The sequence below is a fragment of the Muscardinus avellanarius genome, assembly GCF_963383645.1.
Source record: "Muscardinus avellanarius genome assembly, chromosome: 12".
In the NCBI taxonomy this organism is placed as follows: domain Eukaryota; kingdom Metazoa; phylum Chordata; class Mammalia; order Rodentia; family Gliridae; genus Muscardinus; species Muscardinus avellanarius.
This window is the reverse complement of record NC_137798.1, coordinates 69,368,037-69,386,250: the sequence shown is the minus strand read 5'-3', so window position 1 is coordinate 69,386,250 and position 18,214 is coordinate 69,368,037. Positions and strand designations below refer to the sequence as shown.

The 18,214-nt window shown below is 43.9% G+C and overlaps 2 protein-coding genes across 2 annotated transcripts in view; both read right to left on the bottom strand.

Moving 5' to 3' along the window:
• Positions 1-2,338: 2,338 nt before the first annotated feature.
• Positions 2,339-4,525, bottom strand: AKAP5 (A-kinase anchoring protein 5; the record flags this gene model as incomplete). The annotated part of the gene is made up of 2 exons (XM_080707304.1): positions 2,339-2,862; positions 3,718-4,525. 2 exons carry the CDS (start codon positions 4,523-4,525, stop codon positions 2,339-2,341), a joined length of 1,332 nt encoding a protein of 443 aa, XP_080563430.1.
• Positions 4,526-16,577: 12,052 nt separating this feature from the next.
• Positions 16,578-18,214, bottom strand: part of MTHFD1 (methylenetetrahydrofolate dehydrogenase, cyclohydrolase and formyltetrahydrofolate synthetase 1) — a gene marked incomplete at its 3' end in the record, with an annotated part of 83,046 nt that continues 81,409 nt past the window's right edge. Inside the window, exon 27 of the mRNA XM_080706767.1 lies at positions 16,578-16,667. Coding sequence (XP_080562893.1) covers positions 16,578-16,667 — 90 coding nt within the window. The remainder of the gene's footprint in view (positions 16,668-18,214) is intronic.

Here is an 18,214-nt window from a genome sequence, read left to right as displayed (position 1 = left end):
CACACCTGGCTCTTAATCAGGTGGTTTTTTAATTGTTCATTTTGAAATGTGATATATGCTGGTAGCTATATAAGTCCATTAGCACCAAAGATAGTGAACTAAAGAGTTTTTCTCAGAGAATGTAATTTAATCTGTGTGTGTGTGTGTGTGTGTGTGTGTGTGTGTGTGTGTGTGTGTTATCAGGGATGGAGCCCAGGGGTATTCTACCTTCGAGGTACAACCCTAGCCCTATTTTTTAGTCTTTTTTTTTTTTTTTTTTTTTTTTTTTTTTGCAGGTCAGGGATATCCTATCTCTGAGCTATACCCCCAGCCCTATTTTTTATTCTTTATTTTGAAACAGGGTCTAAGTTCCAAAGGGCTTACTACCAAGTAGTAGCTGAGACTGTACTCAAACCTCATTCCCAGCCTCCCAAATGCTGGGATTATAAGGGTGTGCCACCATGCTCAGCTAGTCTTTTTATTTTTGAAACAGGATCTCACTGAATTGCGAAGGGCCTCGCTAAGTAGCTGAGGCTGTCCACAAACTGCGATCCTCCGGTCTCCACCTCCCAAATGCTGGGATCACAAGTGTGAGCCACCATACCCAGTTTAGTCATTTTTAATGTTTAAGTTATATAATTAATAGAAATTAATTTCTTGGGTCATATGTTTTGAAATACCCACTTCTTACTTGCTAAATTTAGGAATTGCCCCCCCCAAATTATGAGAGAAATACTTCTGTACTTCAGCAAAGAATCTTGCTAATAATAGCCATTATTTGGTTCAATTCCAAAGCCAGATCAGTTTCTTCTGTCAGAATTCTCAAAACATATTTACAAAAAAATGAAAGGTAGGAAAAATTAGCAGATACTCTCTATATGCAATCCATAAATAATGCAAAAAGAACTCACCCAGATCATTTAAAATCATCTAATGGACATTCTTTCCTTGAAGATGAAGGTCTTCAGCAAACCTTTTCATTCGTACTTCTACCATTTCATCTGTTTCAAGTAGTAACTCATCACTCAGTTCAGACAATGGGAGGCTATACATATAAACCCTAACCTGTGAGGTAGGGAACTGTGTTAGAGTATCATACAAGGACACATTGAAAGAGAATTATTTTCAAAAAGTAATGGCAATCATTGATATGACCAGATGATCCTCTTTAAATAACTGAATAAAATGCAAATGAGCCCTTCTTATTTTTGTATAGTATTAGTTGGATCGGAAATTGTGATTAAAAAGTTAATTTTCAATATGTAAAATGCTTTTTGTTGGTCTCCACACAGAGACACAATGAAAAAATACTGACTTTGAAAATATGTGCTTTAACAAGAACTGTACATGGCTCATTACTGGCCAAAAATAATGTTTTCACTAGAATATTATGATTTCCTAAGACCCCTACTGTCAGGCCTTTGCACAGAATCTATTCTCCTTCCTTGAGGAGATGTTGATGAATAGGGTCCTTAAAGAATTAACTTTGCAAGAGGAATCCTGTGCTATCTGTGATCATTTTCTACATGGGAAATTTGCCCTTTCCTGGATGAAAAGTTCATTTTCTTTTTGTTGGTTTGTTTTTAAACTTTTTTAGCAGATAAGTCCATGCAAAAATGGTTATATACAGGTCTGTTGGGCGGCAGGAAGGTAGAGAGGGAAAATGTTCACCATTTCCCTCACTTTTGCACACAGTAGCTACTGGCCTGTTTGAAAAAAACTTGTGAATGGCTTTTGTGAGAGATTTGAGCAAGACTAGAAAACTACTCATGTTGAATTCTGGTATGTATATTCTATCTATATACCCTCTGCTGAAATCAGGAAAATGCAATATATTTTTTGAGGTAAGACTACTGCTGAAGAATATAACAACTATAAGTCACATATGCACAAAAATAGCTCACATTATTCACCAATTTAAACAATGTAAAAATAGAGTGTAAAAAAAAGCTTTTGAAAGCTGAATGTAATGTTAATCTATACACAGCATTGACCTATCAAAAGGAAATCAGACTTTGTGACACTGGAGAATAGTAAAGAGCTATGGCAACCATCACCTCAGTGCTCAACACACACACCTTCCTTCCCCCAGACACTGCAATCTCTGCCGTTTAGCAGCTTCCCTCTGTGTCACTCTGCACTGTAATCTGTGCTGACTTTCTCCAAGCCAGAAGTGACTGCATTCCAGTGGGAGAGTTTTGTGAACTTGATTTACTTAGTCGTTAGCACTTCTGAGCTAGAATTTTATCTTTAAATTCCACAGATGCTAAGCCCCTCATTTGTTACACAATAAGAAATGCCATAAATGTGTAAATAACTCATTTTAAGCTTTTCCCCCTCCTTTGATCTGGAAATTAAGTCACTGGAGAGGAGTGTTTATTTTATTATCATCAGAGGCCATTTCATTAACCAGCTGTTCTATAGACAACTGGATAGCATTCTTGACAAGAGAAGAGGCTGTTTCTATTAAGAGTGTTTCATATTGTTCTGAAGTTCCACCCTCAAAACCACTATCATTAGCAAAAACCCCTACTTGCTCATTTTCAATTGAAATTAAGAATTGCTTGGGGACATTTTTAGATTTCTTAACATCAAATTCACTGATTTCAGTGTCTGTGATAATAATAGCAATTGGCTCCATTCTTTTGATTTCTTCTAACTTGGGTTTCTCTGCATTTATCTCATTTTCTTTCAAATCTGTTTCCTGGCTCAATTCAGTATCTTTTGACTTATCCTCTTCAGCTACAATCTCTCTACTTTCGTAGTCTTTTCCATTTGGTCTACTTTCTAGGATATTGTTGCTGGATTCTTCTGCAATTTGTTGATCTGGGGTTGTAGGTGATGGAGGAACATCAGAAACCATTGGAGAAATATCAGGAGCCACTGGAGGAATGTCAGGAGCCACTGGAGAAATGACGGGAGCCACTGGAGAAATGATGGGAGGCTTTGGAGGAATATCAGAAGCCACTGGAGGAATGTCAGGAGCCACTGGAGGAATGACAGGAGGCTTTGGAGAAATATCAGAAGCCACTGGAGGAATGTCAGAAACCACTGGAGGAATATCAGAAGCCACTGGAGGAATGTCAGAAGCCACTGGAGGAATGTCAGGAGCCACTGGAGGAATGACGGGAGGCTTTGGAGAAATATCAGAAGCCACTGGAGGAGGGACAGAAACCACTGAAGGAATGTCAGGAGCCAGTGGAGGAATGTCAGAAGCCACTGGAGAAATGATGGGGGGCTTTGGCGGAATATCAGAAGCCACTGGAGGAATGTCAGAAACCACTGGAGGAATGTCAGGAGCCACTGGAGAAATGATAGGAGGCTTTGGAGGAATATCAGAAGCCACTGGAGGAGGGATGTCAGAAACCACTGGAGGAATGTCAGGAGTCAGTGGAGGAATGGCAGGAACCACTGAAGAAATGATGGGAGGCTTTGGAGAAATATCAGAAGCCACTGGAGGAGGGACAGAAACCACTGGAGGAATGTCAGAAGCCACTGGAGGAATGTCAGGAGTCAGTGGAGGAATGGCAGGAACCACTGAAGAAATGACGGGAGGCTTTGGAGAAATATCAGAAGCCACTGGAGGAGGGACAGAAACCACTGGAGGAATGTCAGAAGCCACTGGAGGAATGTCAGGAGCCACTGGAGGAATGTCAGGAGCCACTGGAGGAATGTCAGACCCTGTTGGAGGAATGTCAGAATCCACTGGAGGAACAGCAAAATCCACTGGTCGCTGACTGTCTGTTTCTGAACCTAAAGGTACTGAAGCCAGCGGGCTTACTTGCTGGGGTTGGACACTTCGATTTTCCTCAGTCATCTCAATTTCTTTTTCAAGAATGAGAGTTCCTGTTTGTATAGCAGAATGCCCACTATCTAATTCAAGTTCTACTGAAATCACGTTCTCTCCAGATGTTCTGCTGTTGCTCACATTTGCCTCACAGACCTCACCACCATCTCTCTGCACGACGCCTTTACTCAGGTCCTGGGTTGACTTAGCTTTGGTGGTCTGGTCATTCAGCTGGGTCTGAGTTTGTATATTCAAGCCTTGTGCCTCTCCCTGGACTTTGATGCTGCAGTCTGAGTCTTCTATAACTTTGGAATGATTACTCTTTTGTGCCCTTCTTGAGAATTTGATGCAGGGAATCTTCAGTCTAGATTTTACCTTTTTCTTAGAATGATCAGCATCCTCAGCATCTTCAGTTTCAGGCTGTACTTCAGCCTCAAGTGACTTTTGCTGCTTTGAAGAATCTGACTTTTTCTTCCGTGTTACTAGACGTTTGATTGAGGCCCAGGTGCCCCCTGGGCGCTGCAGCTGATCAGGAGCTCCTGCTTCTGAGGAACGCTTCCTGGCCATGTCCGCAGCCTTGGTGCCAGCTTTGGGCTTTGGTGTCTTGGCTGCTTTCTTTCTTCTCTTGAAGCAAAGCCTGGAGAGTTTTTCCTCCTGCTTCTTGTCCTGAGGACTGACTTCTGCTGATCTCTTCTCATCCTTCTTTTCTACCTGAATTTCAGAAACTGTGGCCTCCATTTTTACACTGCACTCCTTCATTCTCTAGAAAATGTCTTCCTTCTGCAGCCTTTTATGACAGAAAGGTGGGCAAAAATAGCATACTGAGTAAAACTGCTTCCAGGTGTATTCATGCCCTTTGTCTTTGTTTTAGGTGATTTCTCTAGTATAGAAATGCCTACTTTCTCTATTGCTTGTAACTTTTTCTCTTTAATTTCTTCATGAAAGCTCTTTACTGCATAAAGTTTTGCTTTATTTAAAGATCAACCTGACGAGAGAAAAGAGAATGGCATTTTATTTCAGTTGAATGTAGACTCAACCAGGAACGTATTCTTACTAAACAGAAATCAGGTTTGTTTTTGCCTTATCAAAAATATTTCAATGTTAGCTGGAGGCACATCCCTAGTACCCCCCACCGCCCCCCCCCACACAAAGGTTTATTTTTTTCTTTCTTTCTTTCTTTCTTTCTTTCTTTCTTTCTTTCTTTCTTTCTTTTTTTTTTTCTAGTCTGGGGATGGAACCCAGAGGCATTTGACCTCCGAGCTACACCCCCTGCCCATTTTTTAATTCTTTATTTGTAAACAGGGTCTCACTGAGTTGCGGAGGGCCTCACTAAGTACCCGAGGCTGTGAACCGCAATCCTCCGGTCTCAGCCTCTCGAATGCTGGGATTACAAGCGTGCGCCACCACGCCCAGCCACAAAAAGGTTTCAATGTGACAATATTCTGTTCTTTTTGTTAAAACTTCATTTTGGATCATTCTGCATGCCTGATATTACCGTCTTTAGTTGTACCATCTTTTGAATTATTAATGACCCTAGATTGCAAATTTAGCAAACAAACAAAAATAATTAAGGGTAGGATGACAAACAAGCAAATGTAATTTTTTTCACAAGCAATAAAGAATTCTGGAGCTACAGAGGACTTTAGAGATTATTTGAGGACATTCAAGTCCAGCAGGATGACACAGTTGAGCTCCAGAGGGGGCCACTGGGTTGTGGAAAGCCATATTACCAGATAAGGTCACAGCCATAGTTAGAAGAGAGATTTTGATTCTCTCAAGTGCTTTCCATTGTACCATAAGGTTTCTGTTCTAAAAATGTATGTTCCATCAAGGAGGTGCTACTTTTCATACATACTCTTGGGAAAATTTAACATTGCTGTCATTCTCTTTAGTTGTATAACCTTGGCATTTTCACTTAAGTATTTGCTGTTCATACTTTTCTCCACTATGATGTGCACATAGCTGGAGGTCAGTCAGAGTTAATGGTAATAGCTGACATTTATTGAGCAAATGTTGTATTTTACGCCATGCTGAATGCCTCTACATATATCTCTAACCTGTGCCATATATTACACAGTGAGTAGGTGGTGGGATCTCCATCCACAGATGAAGCAGCTTGCCTGAGATGATAAAGGTAGTAGGTAACAGAGCTCAGATTCGACTCAAGACTGCCTGTTTCTGAAGTCTATGCTCTGAAACTGGACTTTAATTCTTTGGAGATGCCAATCTGCCATAGGTCCACTAGTCAAAAAAATTGTCTAATGGCCATTTAACCATAATGCAGCCCATCAACTTATAACCAAACCAAGATAAGACTGAGTCCTTGCTTTTTTATTCTTTTTTGGCACTGGGAATTCAACCTAGGGGCATTCTTACCTCAGAGCTACACCCCTAGCCTTATTTTTCAATATACACACATATATTATTTTGAAATATATGTTGTTTTGAAACAAGGTCTCACTAAGTTTCAGAAGCCTCACTAATTGCTGAGGCTGGTCACAAACCTGCAATCCTCCTGTCAGCCTCCCAAGTACTGGGATTACAAGTGAGTGCCACCACGCCTGGCTGAGTCCTTGCAATTTTAAAGGTGTGTGTGTGTGTTTTTTTTTTAAGTCTGTCTATTTATTACATGGTACTGGAAGTAATTTAAAAGCCAAGTATAAATTGACAATCTATGCAATTGGCAAATTATAAGTATGAAGGCATATTTAAAACTTATTCCATAGAATAGTGTGCAGCAAGAAAGAATGGAGACATGAGATGATTACCTAACAAAAAAATCCTGTGAATTTTAGTTTCTGTCCTAAAATATGCAAAGGAATTCTTTCCCCATACTGTCCTTATGTAAATCCTCCACTGAAGTTTCATTCGGGTAACCCTTAATTCTATGAGCTGCAGAAGAAGCTGGAACCCTGAAAATCAGCTCATGATGGAAGGAAATACATTTTCTAGGTTGGGTATTGCATTATTCATGCATCTAACAGAAAGATGTGTTCTAGAACAATGATGGAACTAAAATTTGAACATTTATACACTGTCTCTCACACAGAGTGCTTCATCCAGCACCGGAACCTCAGCGATTTTAATGGTCTTCTCATCCTTGTTCATTCCAGAGGATGAAATCAGATCATGTTTAAGAATGTATCACTAGAAACTAGCTTGAATTGCCCAAAGACAATTACTTGAATATATATATCATGCTGTAGAAATAGAGCAAATACCCAAACAGAAGCTTAACTGAAATGGGGAGAGGGGGTTGCAGTCTGTGGACGTTTAAACTTTAACCCGCAGCAGCAGCTTTATTGCCTCAGGAAACCCCAAAGGCCGTTGTTTCTTGACAGAATCTCACGCCTAACGCCACAGAAAGCACCACCTCCCCTGCTCCCCTCTCCCCAAGAGCAGCCAAGAGCAGCCACTACCGGGGGAGAGCGAGGACTCTCCCAGCACCAGACCCGAGAAGCTTCCTCCTGAAGGAAGGAATCTCTCCCGGCAGGATACAGAGCGCGCAGGACAAAGTGTCAGAAAGGAAAACGCCAGGGCGTGGAACAAATAGCCCAGGCTCTAGCCATCTGCAAAATGATAATGGCCAGCAACCCCAAATCACATTAAAAAAAAAAAAGAAGAAAAAGAAAAAACCGTAGAGAAGGTAAAAAGCTGCAGGCAGCCCATGCTTCTTGGACAGCTGCGAGACGAAGCGAAGCGGGAGGTGAGCAGACCTGACGAGGGGCACCGGGCTGGAGAAGCCTCCGGACAAACCACCCTCTGCGGTCCAGGGGTCTGCGCACCACAGTGCCCGGCCCCGGCCCGCGGGCCCCGGCGCAGCACTTACCGGGCGCGGGGTCCCTGCCGCCGGGTCGGGGCGCTGGCGCCGCTCGGCACCCACACGGAGCCGCAGCACGGCTTGCGGGGCCGAGAGCCCACTGCAGAGGGACCGCAGCCCGCGGCGCCCCCTCCCCAGAGCTGAGAGCGACAGCCCGCGGCGCCAATGCGCGGCGCAGGGGGCGGGGCTCGCGGCCGGGACCCACCTGCCGCGGCTCGGAGCTGGGCCGGGGGCGGGACCACCGCCCGAGCCGAGGGCGGCGAGGAAGAGCTCGCGTTTTCGGAGTCGCAAAGTAGCAAAATCCGGTTTAAAATGATAGGCACTATTATACGTTCTCCCGCCCCGAATATTTAAAGACAAGGTAGATATCAAATGTTCCAAGCAGGATTCGAAACTGTGCGCAGAGAAACTGGGGAGAAATGTACACATCTGAGTAGCTACAGGGAGAATCCGAACTTTCCCGGGAATGGCTTCGGGTTAAGGAGGTTGTCCTCAGTCGGACTGGCTCTCAGACCTTCGTCTCCCGGTGGAGGGAGGTGCAAACGACGCGCGCAGGGTGAGAAGGGACGGAACCCAGCCCCCCCCCCCATCTTTTATACCTTGCATGCATTTCCAAAAACACACCGACGTAGCTTGGAAATGACCTCTCACCCCGCCCCGAACATTCCCAGGTGCCCGTGTCACCTCGTCCCTCTGGATTCGGCGGGAGTGGGGAAGGGAGGCCGGCATTCCTCACCAAGCCAGTCTCGGCCAGCAAAGGACACAGGACCGTCCCCCTCCTGCCTGATGGGCTAGCTTCTATTTCTCCTCGCCCTTGCTGAGTCTTTATCCAAACAAGATGCTAGCCTGGTGAAAAGTGGCACAGGTATTCACTTGTGCAGGTAAAGCATGCACTTACACCCGAAGTGAGGTGTGGCGAGGCCAGCTGAGGGTGCCTTGCTTAGGAGGCACGGCTGGGCGCCGGCGCTGGATTTCAGCCCCCGCCTCCTCCCTGGCCCCACCCAGCACAGGAGCCACTGAAAAACCCGCTGCACCCCCTCCTTTCTTTGGTAGGATCAGATCTTTGCGGAGGTCTTTAATCTCAGATATCCAGTTTGGGATGTTTTTCCAGGAATACATCCTACCTTTCTAAGAGTCTCTACACTTATTCCACCAAGACTTAAGGAATGAACTCCTGGCACACGAAAACAAAACTGAATTGAAGATCTTAAATTTGCAGTTAGGCCAGGTGTGTGTGGCGGCGCAGGTCTGTCACCCCAGTTCTTGGGGGTGAGGGTCGACAAGGAGGGCTGCAGGTCGAGACCAGACTCAGCAACTTAGTGCGACCCTGTTTCAAACAAGAAGTACTGGGGGTGGAACTCAGAAGTAGAATGCCCCTCTAGGTTCAATCTCCAACACCACTACAATAAATGAATAAATAAATACATAAAAGAGCTGTAAAACACTAAATACCTAGTTATCTAGTTCTGTGCTGATTAAAACTTTAGAGCCGGGCATGATGGTGCATGCTTGTAATTCTAGTACTTGGTAGGCTGAGACAGAAGGATCATAGGTTTGCAGCCAGCTTCAGCTACTTACTGAGGCTCTCTGCAACTTAGCGAGACCCTGTTTCAAAATAAAGGATAAGAAATAGGGCTTGGAGCCAGGTGTGGTGACGCACATTTGTAATCCCAGTACTTGGGAGGCTGAAACAGGAGGATCACAGGTTTGCAGCCGGCCTCAGCTACTTAGGGAGGCCATCCACAACTTAATAAGACCTTGTTTCAAAATTAGAATAAAAAATAGGGCTGGGGGTGTAACTCAGAGGTAGAATGCCCCTGGGTTCCATACTCAGTAACACACACACACACACACACACACACACACACACACACACACACACAATTAGCATTGTTTATCCAAGAAACACAAGTCTGAAAAAATGGCATTTATTTATTTAGGTAGTGGGGATGGAACTCAGGAGTGTTCTAACTCCAATGCTATATTCCCCAGCCCCCACCTTTTACTTTTTGCAGTACCAGGGATGGAACTCAGGGGCCTCCTACCTCTGAACTACACCCCCAGTCCAATTTTTTATTTTGAAACAGGGTCTCACTGACGAAGAGATCCTGTCTCAGCCTCCCAAATGCTGTAATTACAAGCATGGGTCACCACGCCTGGCCCCTGTTTTATTTATTAGTTTGAAACAGGGTCTCACTAATTTGCAGAGGGTCTCATTAAATTGTTGATGCCAGCCTCGAACCTACAATCCTCCTGCCTCAGCCTCCTAAGTGAGATTACAGGTGTGCACCACCATGCTTGGCTCAGTTTTGAACTTTAAAAAAGGCAAAAGAAATCTGTGCCATCTCACAACTGAGATGCTATAAATCATATTTAAACTTTCAGGTTTTGCAAATACAGCAGATCTAGGGTTCATAGAAGTTTAGTCCCCCCACAAAAAAAAAAAAAAAAAAAAGAAGAAGAAGAAAAAAGGAAAGAAAGGTGAGCTTATCTAGATGAGGACTGGGTTGAACAGATATCAGAAAGCTCTGGGAAATGAAGACACAGGTTGAAACAATAAAGGCCACTTTAGTGATTTATAGGCTTTCTTCTATTCTCTTTCTTTCTTTCTTTCTTTCTCTTCTTATAGTACTAGGGATGGAATCCAGGGGCGTTGTACCTCCAAGCTACACCCCCAGCCCTATTTTTTTAGTCTTTTTATTTTTGAAACACGGTCTCACTGAGTTGCGAAGGGCCTTGCTAAATAGATGAGGCTGTCCTCGAACCGCGATCCTCTGGTCTCTGCCTCCTGAATACTGAGATTACAAGCATGCGCCACCACTCCCGGCCTCTATTTGCTTTGCTTTTCTTGGGAGGCTGAGACAGGAAGATCACGGTTCTCAGACAGCCTCAGCAGCTTAGTGAGACCCTGTTTCCAAATATAAAAATGGGCCTGGGGGTATATTCTGGAGGTAGAAGGCCACTGGGTTCCATCCCCAGTAACAATATACCAGTATCTGATGCATGAAAGAAGCCTGTCATCCCTCAATACACTTTTTTTTTTTTTTTGGTGGGTGTGGGGATGGAACCCAGGAGCATTTGACCTCCGAGCAAAACCCCTGCCCTATTTTTTATTCTTTTTTTTGAAACAGAGTCTCACTAAGTTGCGGAGGGCCTCACTAAGTATCTGAGGCTGTCTGAGAACCATGATCCTCCAGTCTCAGCCTCCTGAATGCTGGGATTACAAGCGTGCGCCACCACGCCCAGCTTTTCAATACACTTAAGTGACAGTTAAGACTGGTAAAGCTGTTACCCATGTAACTGTATACTACTCCATTAGTAGCTTTGCATTATGTAATAGGAAATGGGCTATAAATATCTCTCTCCAACTTGATGGGAACTCATCCTACTTACAGCTTATCTTGTTAATATCACCAGATACAGCATGCCAATAAAACACTTTACATATTTATCTGTACAATTAATCATACCATTTCTTCCATCCTCGTCCCTATCCACCCACAGGCCAGACTGTAGCTATGACAAATGGTCTACAACTCCTTGTTAGTGAGTCTTACATTTCAGAGACCTGAGCGTAAGCCCTTCAACCCTTTTCCCTGGCACCCATTAAATGAGCCTTGGCTCTTGCTCTCTGGTGGCTTGGTCTGTTTGTGGCACTGAGGGTTGTAGGAAGGCAACACAAACCCCACAGTAATTCTGCTGCAATCTGCTTTACTTGGCAGCACATAAATGCTATCTCTCTTAAGTGTCCATAACATTTTCTTTGCTTTCTTTTGCAGTACTGGGGATGGAACCCAGAGGCATTCTACCTCTGAGCTACATCCCCAGCCCTGCTTTGTATGCTTTATTTTGAAACAAGCTCGCACTAAGTTGCAGAGGGCCTCTCTAAGTAGCTGAGGCTGTCCACAAACCGAGATCCTCCTGTCTTAGCCGCCCAAGTGCTGTGAATACACGTGTGTGCCACCACGTGTAGCTTAAACTTTTGTTTTGAACTGGAAGTTGAACCCAGAGACATTCTATCTTTGAGTTACACTCTCAGCCATATTTTATTTTTATTGATTGATTTTTGGTGGTACTGGGGATAGAACTTAGGGGCATCCCACCTCTGAGCTATACCTCCAAACCTATTTTATTATTTTACTTTGTAACAGGGTCTCACTAGGTTGTGGAGGGCCTCACTAGATTGCTGAGGCTGGCCTTGAACCTGCGATCCTCCTATGTCAGCCCCCCAAATACTGGGATTACAAATGCACACCACCATGCTTGGCTCCTGTTTTATTCTGAAACAAGGTCTAAGTTACTGAGGTTGCCACTGAACCTGTGATCCTCCTATCTTAGCTTCCCAAGTACTGGGACTATAGGTATGTGCCACCATCCCAGGTTCCATCTGGACTGTCATTGAAGTATGATTTTTTCTCTAAAGAAAATGTTTGCATCAGTGAGGGTCCACTTATCCATCAACAACAGATAACAGCTTGCATTATCATAGTAGGATTTGTTTATAATCTGGCTTACATATTTCCATTTAACCCTCTTCCTCCAATTGTGTTCACTATTCCTACGAGTGCTGAGGATTTAGTTTCCCATAGTTTTGGTAATACAAGAAAGCTTATACCTTTTAGATGATGTTTAAGTCTCTGTGTCTGGCCAGACTCTCCTTTCCTTCTTTATAAACTGAATTCTGTTCTAGATGAAGTTTCATAGGCTACTTCAAAAATATATCAGAAATAGCCAGGCAAAGAAGAGTAACACACCTGTGCTCCCAGTACTTGGGGGGGGGGCAAGACGGGTAGATATCGGGTTCAGGGCCAGTCATAGAAATTTAGTAAGACTCTGCCTTTTTTTTTTTTTTTTTTTTTTTAAGTGCTGGGTGTAGCTGGAGGTAAAATGTCCCTGGGCTCGATCCCCAGTACCATGTGCACACACACTCAGCACACATTCATAAACAAGGACTCTACAAACAGGGCCTTTAGCTGCTTTGGAACAAGGACTGACGTGTTAATGAGAGCTCGCAACATGCCAGGTACAAAGTGTTGTCTGTGTGTGTGTGGAGCTGGGGATTGAGCTCAGGGCCATTCTACCTCTGAGTTACAACCCCACCCCTATTTAATTTTTTATTTTGAAGCAGGGTCTCACTAAGTCATGAAAGGTCTCACTAAGTAGCTGTGGCTGGCCACAGACCTGCGATCTTCCTGTCTCAGTCTCCCAAGCACTGGGATTACAAGCGTGCGCCTCCACGCCCGGCACAAAGCATCGTACATGACTGTCTAACTTCACAACCACCCTCACGAGGCGGGCGCCGCAGCTCCCTATCTGTGTGGGGTGCGGAGGCGGGGAGGTGGGCGCTGCACTCACAACCGCATCGCCATCCGCCTCCCTAAACACTGCCATCATTTCTCTGGACTGCGAACCTGACAACACTGACACGAACCCAAGGGATTATGCATAATGAAACCAAAGACTTTAAGATACTGCTCCACTCCCATCTGCAGGGTTGAGCACCGGCACCAGAAGAAATGCAACATCTTCCGAAGATGCAGTGTAGAAAGACCAGGGAAAAGGGAAAGGGAAATGAGAGCGGAAGATACAGAACAAGAGAAACAAGAATTATAGGGGGGAAAAAATCCTATAGGCAGCAGTCAGTCCTAGCACTTGGTAACAGCTCAACAAACATCTGCTGAAAAATAGTAGACAGAGCTAAGGCTAGTGCTGTGACCATATTTTCTGAGGACTTTGTTTTGTTTTGAGAGGGATTAGAGATTGAGTGCAGGAATATTCTACCTCCAGGCTACACCTGCGGCCCTTTTAATTTTATTGTTTTGAGAGAAAGTCTCATAAGTTGTGGAGGTTGGCCTTGAACCTATGATCCTCACTTTCCAGCTTCCCAAGAAACGGGATCATAGGCATGTGCCACCACACCCAGCTCTTCCTCACAACTTTAAATGGCACCAATGCTGTGATAGAAATGGGACTCGTATAAAACATAAAGGTGAGTCTTTGAGCCAGGGGTGGTGGTGCACGCTTGTAATCTCAGCATTTGGGAGGCTGAGACAGGAGGATCACGGTTCATGGACAGCCTCAGCCACTTAATGAGGTCCTTGCCAACTCAGTGAGACCCTGTTTCAAAATAAAGAATAAAGCCGGGCATGGTGGCACACGCTTGTAATTCTTGCGCTTGAGAGGCTGAGACAGGAGGATCACACAGGTTCGAAGCCAACCTTAGCTGGCTTAAGAGCCCCTGCTTCCAAATAAAAAATATAAAATAGGTTTGGGAGTGTAACCCAGAGGTAGGAGGCTCTTGATTCCATCCCCAGTACCACCAAAAAAAAAAAAAAAAAAAAAAAAAATAGGGCTGGGGATGTCACTCAGGCCTTCAGTACCACAAAAAAAAAAAAAAAAAAAAAAAAAAAAAGCGAGTCTTCGACTATACAGTGCATCAGTGCATCTACTCTGACCCTTTCAGGAGATCTCCTGAATTATGTGTCCTTACAGAGATACACTAGTATGCACACATTTCTCCACTTACTTACTTTTTATTTATCTAGAGGTACTAGGGTTTGAACGAGGGACATTCTTACTCTGAGCTATACCCCAAGCCTTATTTTACTTTATTTTTAATTAATCAACTAATTAATTTTCTTTTGTGGTACTGGGGATGGGACCATTCTACCTCCGAGCTACACTTCCAGCCCTATTATTTTCTTTATTTTGAAACAAGGTCTCACTAAGTTGCAGAGGGCCTCACTAAATAACTGAAGCTGAGAACCACAATCCTCCTGTCTCAGCCTCCAAAGTACTGGGATTACAAGCGTGCGCCACCTTGCCTGGCTTATTTTTTAGTTTCGAAAGAACATCACACTAAGCTGCTGAAGGCCTAGCTAAATTTCCAAGGCTCGACTCAAAACTGCAATCCTCCTGTTTCAGCCTCCCAAGAATGGGGCTTACAGGCCTACCCCACCTCCGGCAGGAATCTCTCTCCCTTTAAACATAACTGCGCACACGGCACACACTGCCTTGTGCTTCCTCTGCCCCAGGGGGACTGCCTGGAAAATGGGCTCCCGCAGGACAGCAGTGACATGACATCACAGCCAATCAAGGCTGCAATTTCCATTTCGACACCAACGTAGCAATTACTTCCTTTTATTCTGTGTAACATCACTAAAAAGACCTGCACATGACTTAGGTTAATTAATACATGATTATGAGAATTAAGGCTGAAGAAAGGCTTCTGGGCAAAGTCCCACTATTTATTTCAGACGATCTTCTGAAGAGCAGCTGGTTTCTTTCAACTTCCCACATCTCCTAACTCACAGGGGGCCTAAGCAGACCCCGGCCAAACGTTCACAGTAGCTTCTTGGAGAGAGAGGATCTGGAAAGAAAAGTGAAGACATAAATGTTTTCTCTGGGCACGGCACTGTTTCTCCTTCCCCTCACACTGCCGGAGCTGCGCACACTCACATGCTTTCCGCCACTGAGTCTTCTAGGGTCTGTCCATAGTGGGCTTGAGAACGCCCGGCACTGACATAAATGAATACTAACCAAGATGGGGCCAAGCGGGGAGCCAGGGCGGCCTCCCCACATCACATGTGCCCCCGGAGAACAGCGCCCGGCATCAAGCTCGAGGCTCGCTCCTTGCCACACTCACCGTGACCGAAGTGGTCACTACATTTTGCTTCCACCTCGGCCTTTACGCTCTCAGATGGTTTAAGAGCTTTTGTTTTGTCCTGCTCTTTGGCGCACACCTGTGTGTTCTGGCTCTCCCCAGACTTTCTCAAGCCTTCCCTCTTCTTGTTCTACATTGGGTTTGTAACTCCAGGCCATTTGCAGCCGTCAGAACTCCCCCTAGTTGGGGTTGAAATCAGGATTCAGTTGCCTAAAGCTCCTGTCTTTCTTTTTTCTTGGTTTAGTTCCTTATTTGGCTGGAGTACATCGCTATATAACTTCCTAGGAGATGTGGAGATGCAGAACGGCAAACCTTTGTGCATCAGAAAACATCCAAGCCGGGCGTGTTGGCGCACGCCTGTAATCCCCGCGCTTGGGAGGCTGAGACAGGAGGATCACACGGGTTCGAAGCCAGCCTCAGCTACTTAGTGAGGCTCTCAGCAACTTAGTGAGACCCTGTTTCCAAATAAAATATAAAAAAGGTCTGGGAGTATAGCCCAGAGGTAGAAAGCCTCTGGGTTCCACCCCCAGTACCACCAAAAAAAAAAAAACAAAAAAAAAAAAAAAAAGAAAATATCTAGATCTGACTGGGTATGTGTGAACACGGGTTCAAAGTCACCTTTCCCTGAACTTGGACATTGTCTAAAAGACTGCCAATAAGAAGACAGATATTTAGTCTAATCCTCATTTTCTCAGAGACAATCCATATTTTCCCTTTTCAGAGAAGGATGTTTAGGATTTCCATGTTTGCTGTTTGAAATTTCAATTGGATGTGTCTAAGGATGGCTCATTCACTGAGTACGTGAGGCCCTTTTATTTAAAACCTCAGGAACTAGACTGGATTCCCAGTATTGTCAAAAACAAAAAACACAAAACAAACAAAAACAAACTCCTGAGTTGGTCCTGCTTTCTTCTCTTTTCTGCCTGCTGGGATGCTACTCAACTCCTGTCTTTTGTCTCCGCAGACTTGTTTACACAGATCTCTGGCTGTTCTGGCCTCCAATGTGCCCCGGGCTCTGCGCCCGGCCTCCCCTCACCAGGCTCGCACAGTGCAATAGACACCAGCTCTCTCCCCTGCACCGCCAACCTGTGACAAGCCGCTCTGCTTCCAAAGATGTAGTGCATTATAAGCATTTCATTCCTTGGTTACTATTGCCAACTCTCCTTCCGGGTCCCCTCCCTTCAGAGAAGTGTAAAAAGAAATGTCTTAAAAGCATCAAAATTTGAATTTTCAGTTTTGTTGAAGCTATATAATTCATGAATATAGTATAGAAGGAGAAAACAAAACAAAGCAAAACAAAAACCCTTACCAAGTAACAACTTACCTGTTTAAAACAGTCCATTCACCTGTTCGGTTTTAGGGTCCAAATCAATATCATAGAAACAGGGCCGGGTAGGGAGTCCAGGCATTGTGCTCATCTAGGAGGTAAACCAGCGTGAAATGTGAATCTCAGCTCATCTTTGCATCTGACCCCTTGGTGGCTTGTGCAAGACACAAAGATAGAATATCATTTTATCAGGCTGGGTTGTCAAGAAAGTGGGTACTTCTTGTTACATATTAAAACTCATGTCACATTATGATGTAAGACTATAATGCACCAATAAAAGTATTAAAAATCATATTACGTGCGTGTGTGTGTGTGTGTGTGTGACTAAGGATTGAACCCAGGGGTATTCTGCCTCTGAGCTATAGCCCCAGCCCAATTTTATTTTTTAATTTTAAATAAGAGTCTTCACTAAATTACTATGTTGGTCTAGAACCTGTAATCCTCCTGTCTCAGCCTCCCGAGTATTTGGATTATAGGCATGCACTACCCTGCCTGGATCATTTAAAAAAAAATTTTTTTTTTTGGTGGTAGTGGGGGTGGAACCCAGAGGCTTTCTACCTCCGGGCTATACTCCCAGGCCTTTTTTTATATTTTATTTGGAAATAGGGTCTTACTAAGTTGCTGAGAGTCTCACTAAGTAGCTGAGGCTGGCTTCGAACCTGTGCGATCCTCCTGTCTCAGCCTCCCAAGTGCTGGGATTACAAGCGTGCTCCACCATGCCCAGCTCATTTTAAAATTTTGAGATAAGGTCTTGCTAAGCTACCCAGGCTGGCTTCAGACTTGCAATTCTCCTGCCTCAGCCTCCTGAGTAGCTGGGATTATAGACATATACCACCACACCTTGGACAATCTCTGTTCTAAAGCTTGTAGTGTTTATGAATTATATTTGTGCTCATTTCTTTTCTTTGGTATTGGGTATTGAACTCAGGGGCATTCTATCTCTGAGCTACACCCCTACCTTATTTATGTATTTATTGTGGTACTGGGGATGGAACCCAGGAGCATTCTGCCTTCGAGCTATACCCCCATCCTATTTTTTTTTTATTTTTTTTTAAATTGGTGCACTGTATTCATACATCATAGTGGGATACAAACTTTTGTAGACATACATGCACACATCGCCCAGTCAGCCCCCACCCGATCCCCACCCCATTCCCTCCCCATCCCTCCTTCCCATGCTTGGCTTAGTGGTTGACATCTAGTATTATAGCAATTTATCCAAAATTAAAAATGATAATCTCACATAACAGTTTCATTTGTCTGATACCAAGCTTTTGATGACTTAAAGATAACATTTCAATATTTCTTTTTGCTTTCTTTCTTACCAGAGAATTTTTTTTCTATTTTTTTAGGTGAAACTATCATATATTTATATATTTATTTTTCAGAAAAAAAATCTATCCTAATATGGAATATGGATTCTAGATACCCAAAACGATCTTGAAAAAGAACATAGCTAGAAGATATATATTTTCTGATTTCAAACCATATAAAGCTACAATAATTGAAACAGTGTAGTACTGTTCTAAAGGCAGATATATAAACCATTGGAGTTAAATACCAGCCTAGAGCTAAATTCTTCCCTATATTATCAAGTTATTTTTGACAAGGTTTCCACGAACATTTGGTGGTGGAAAT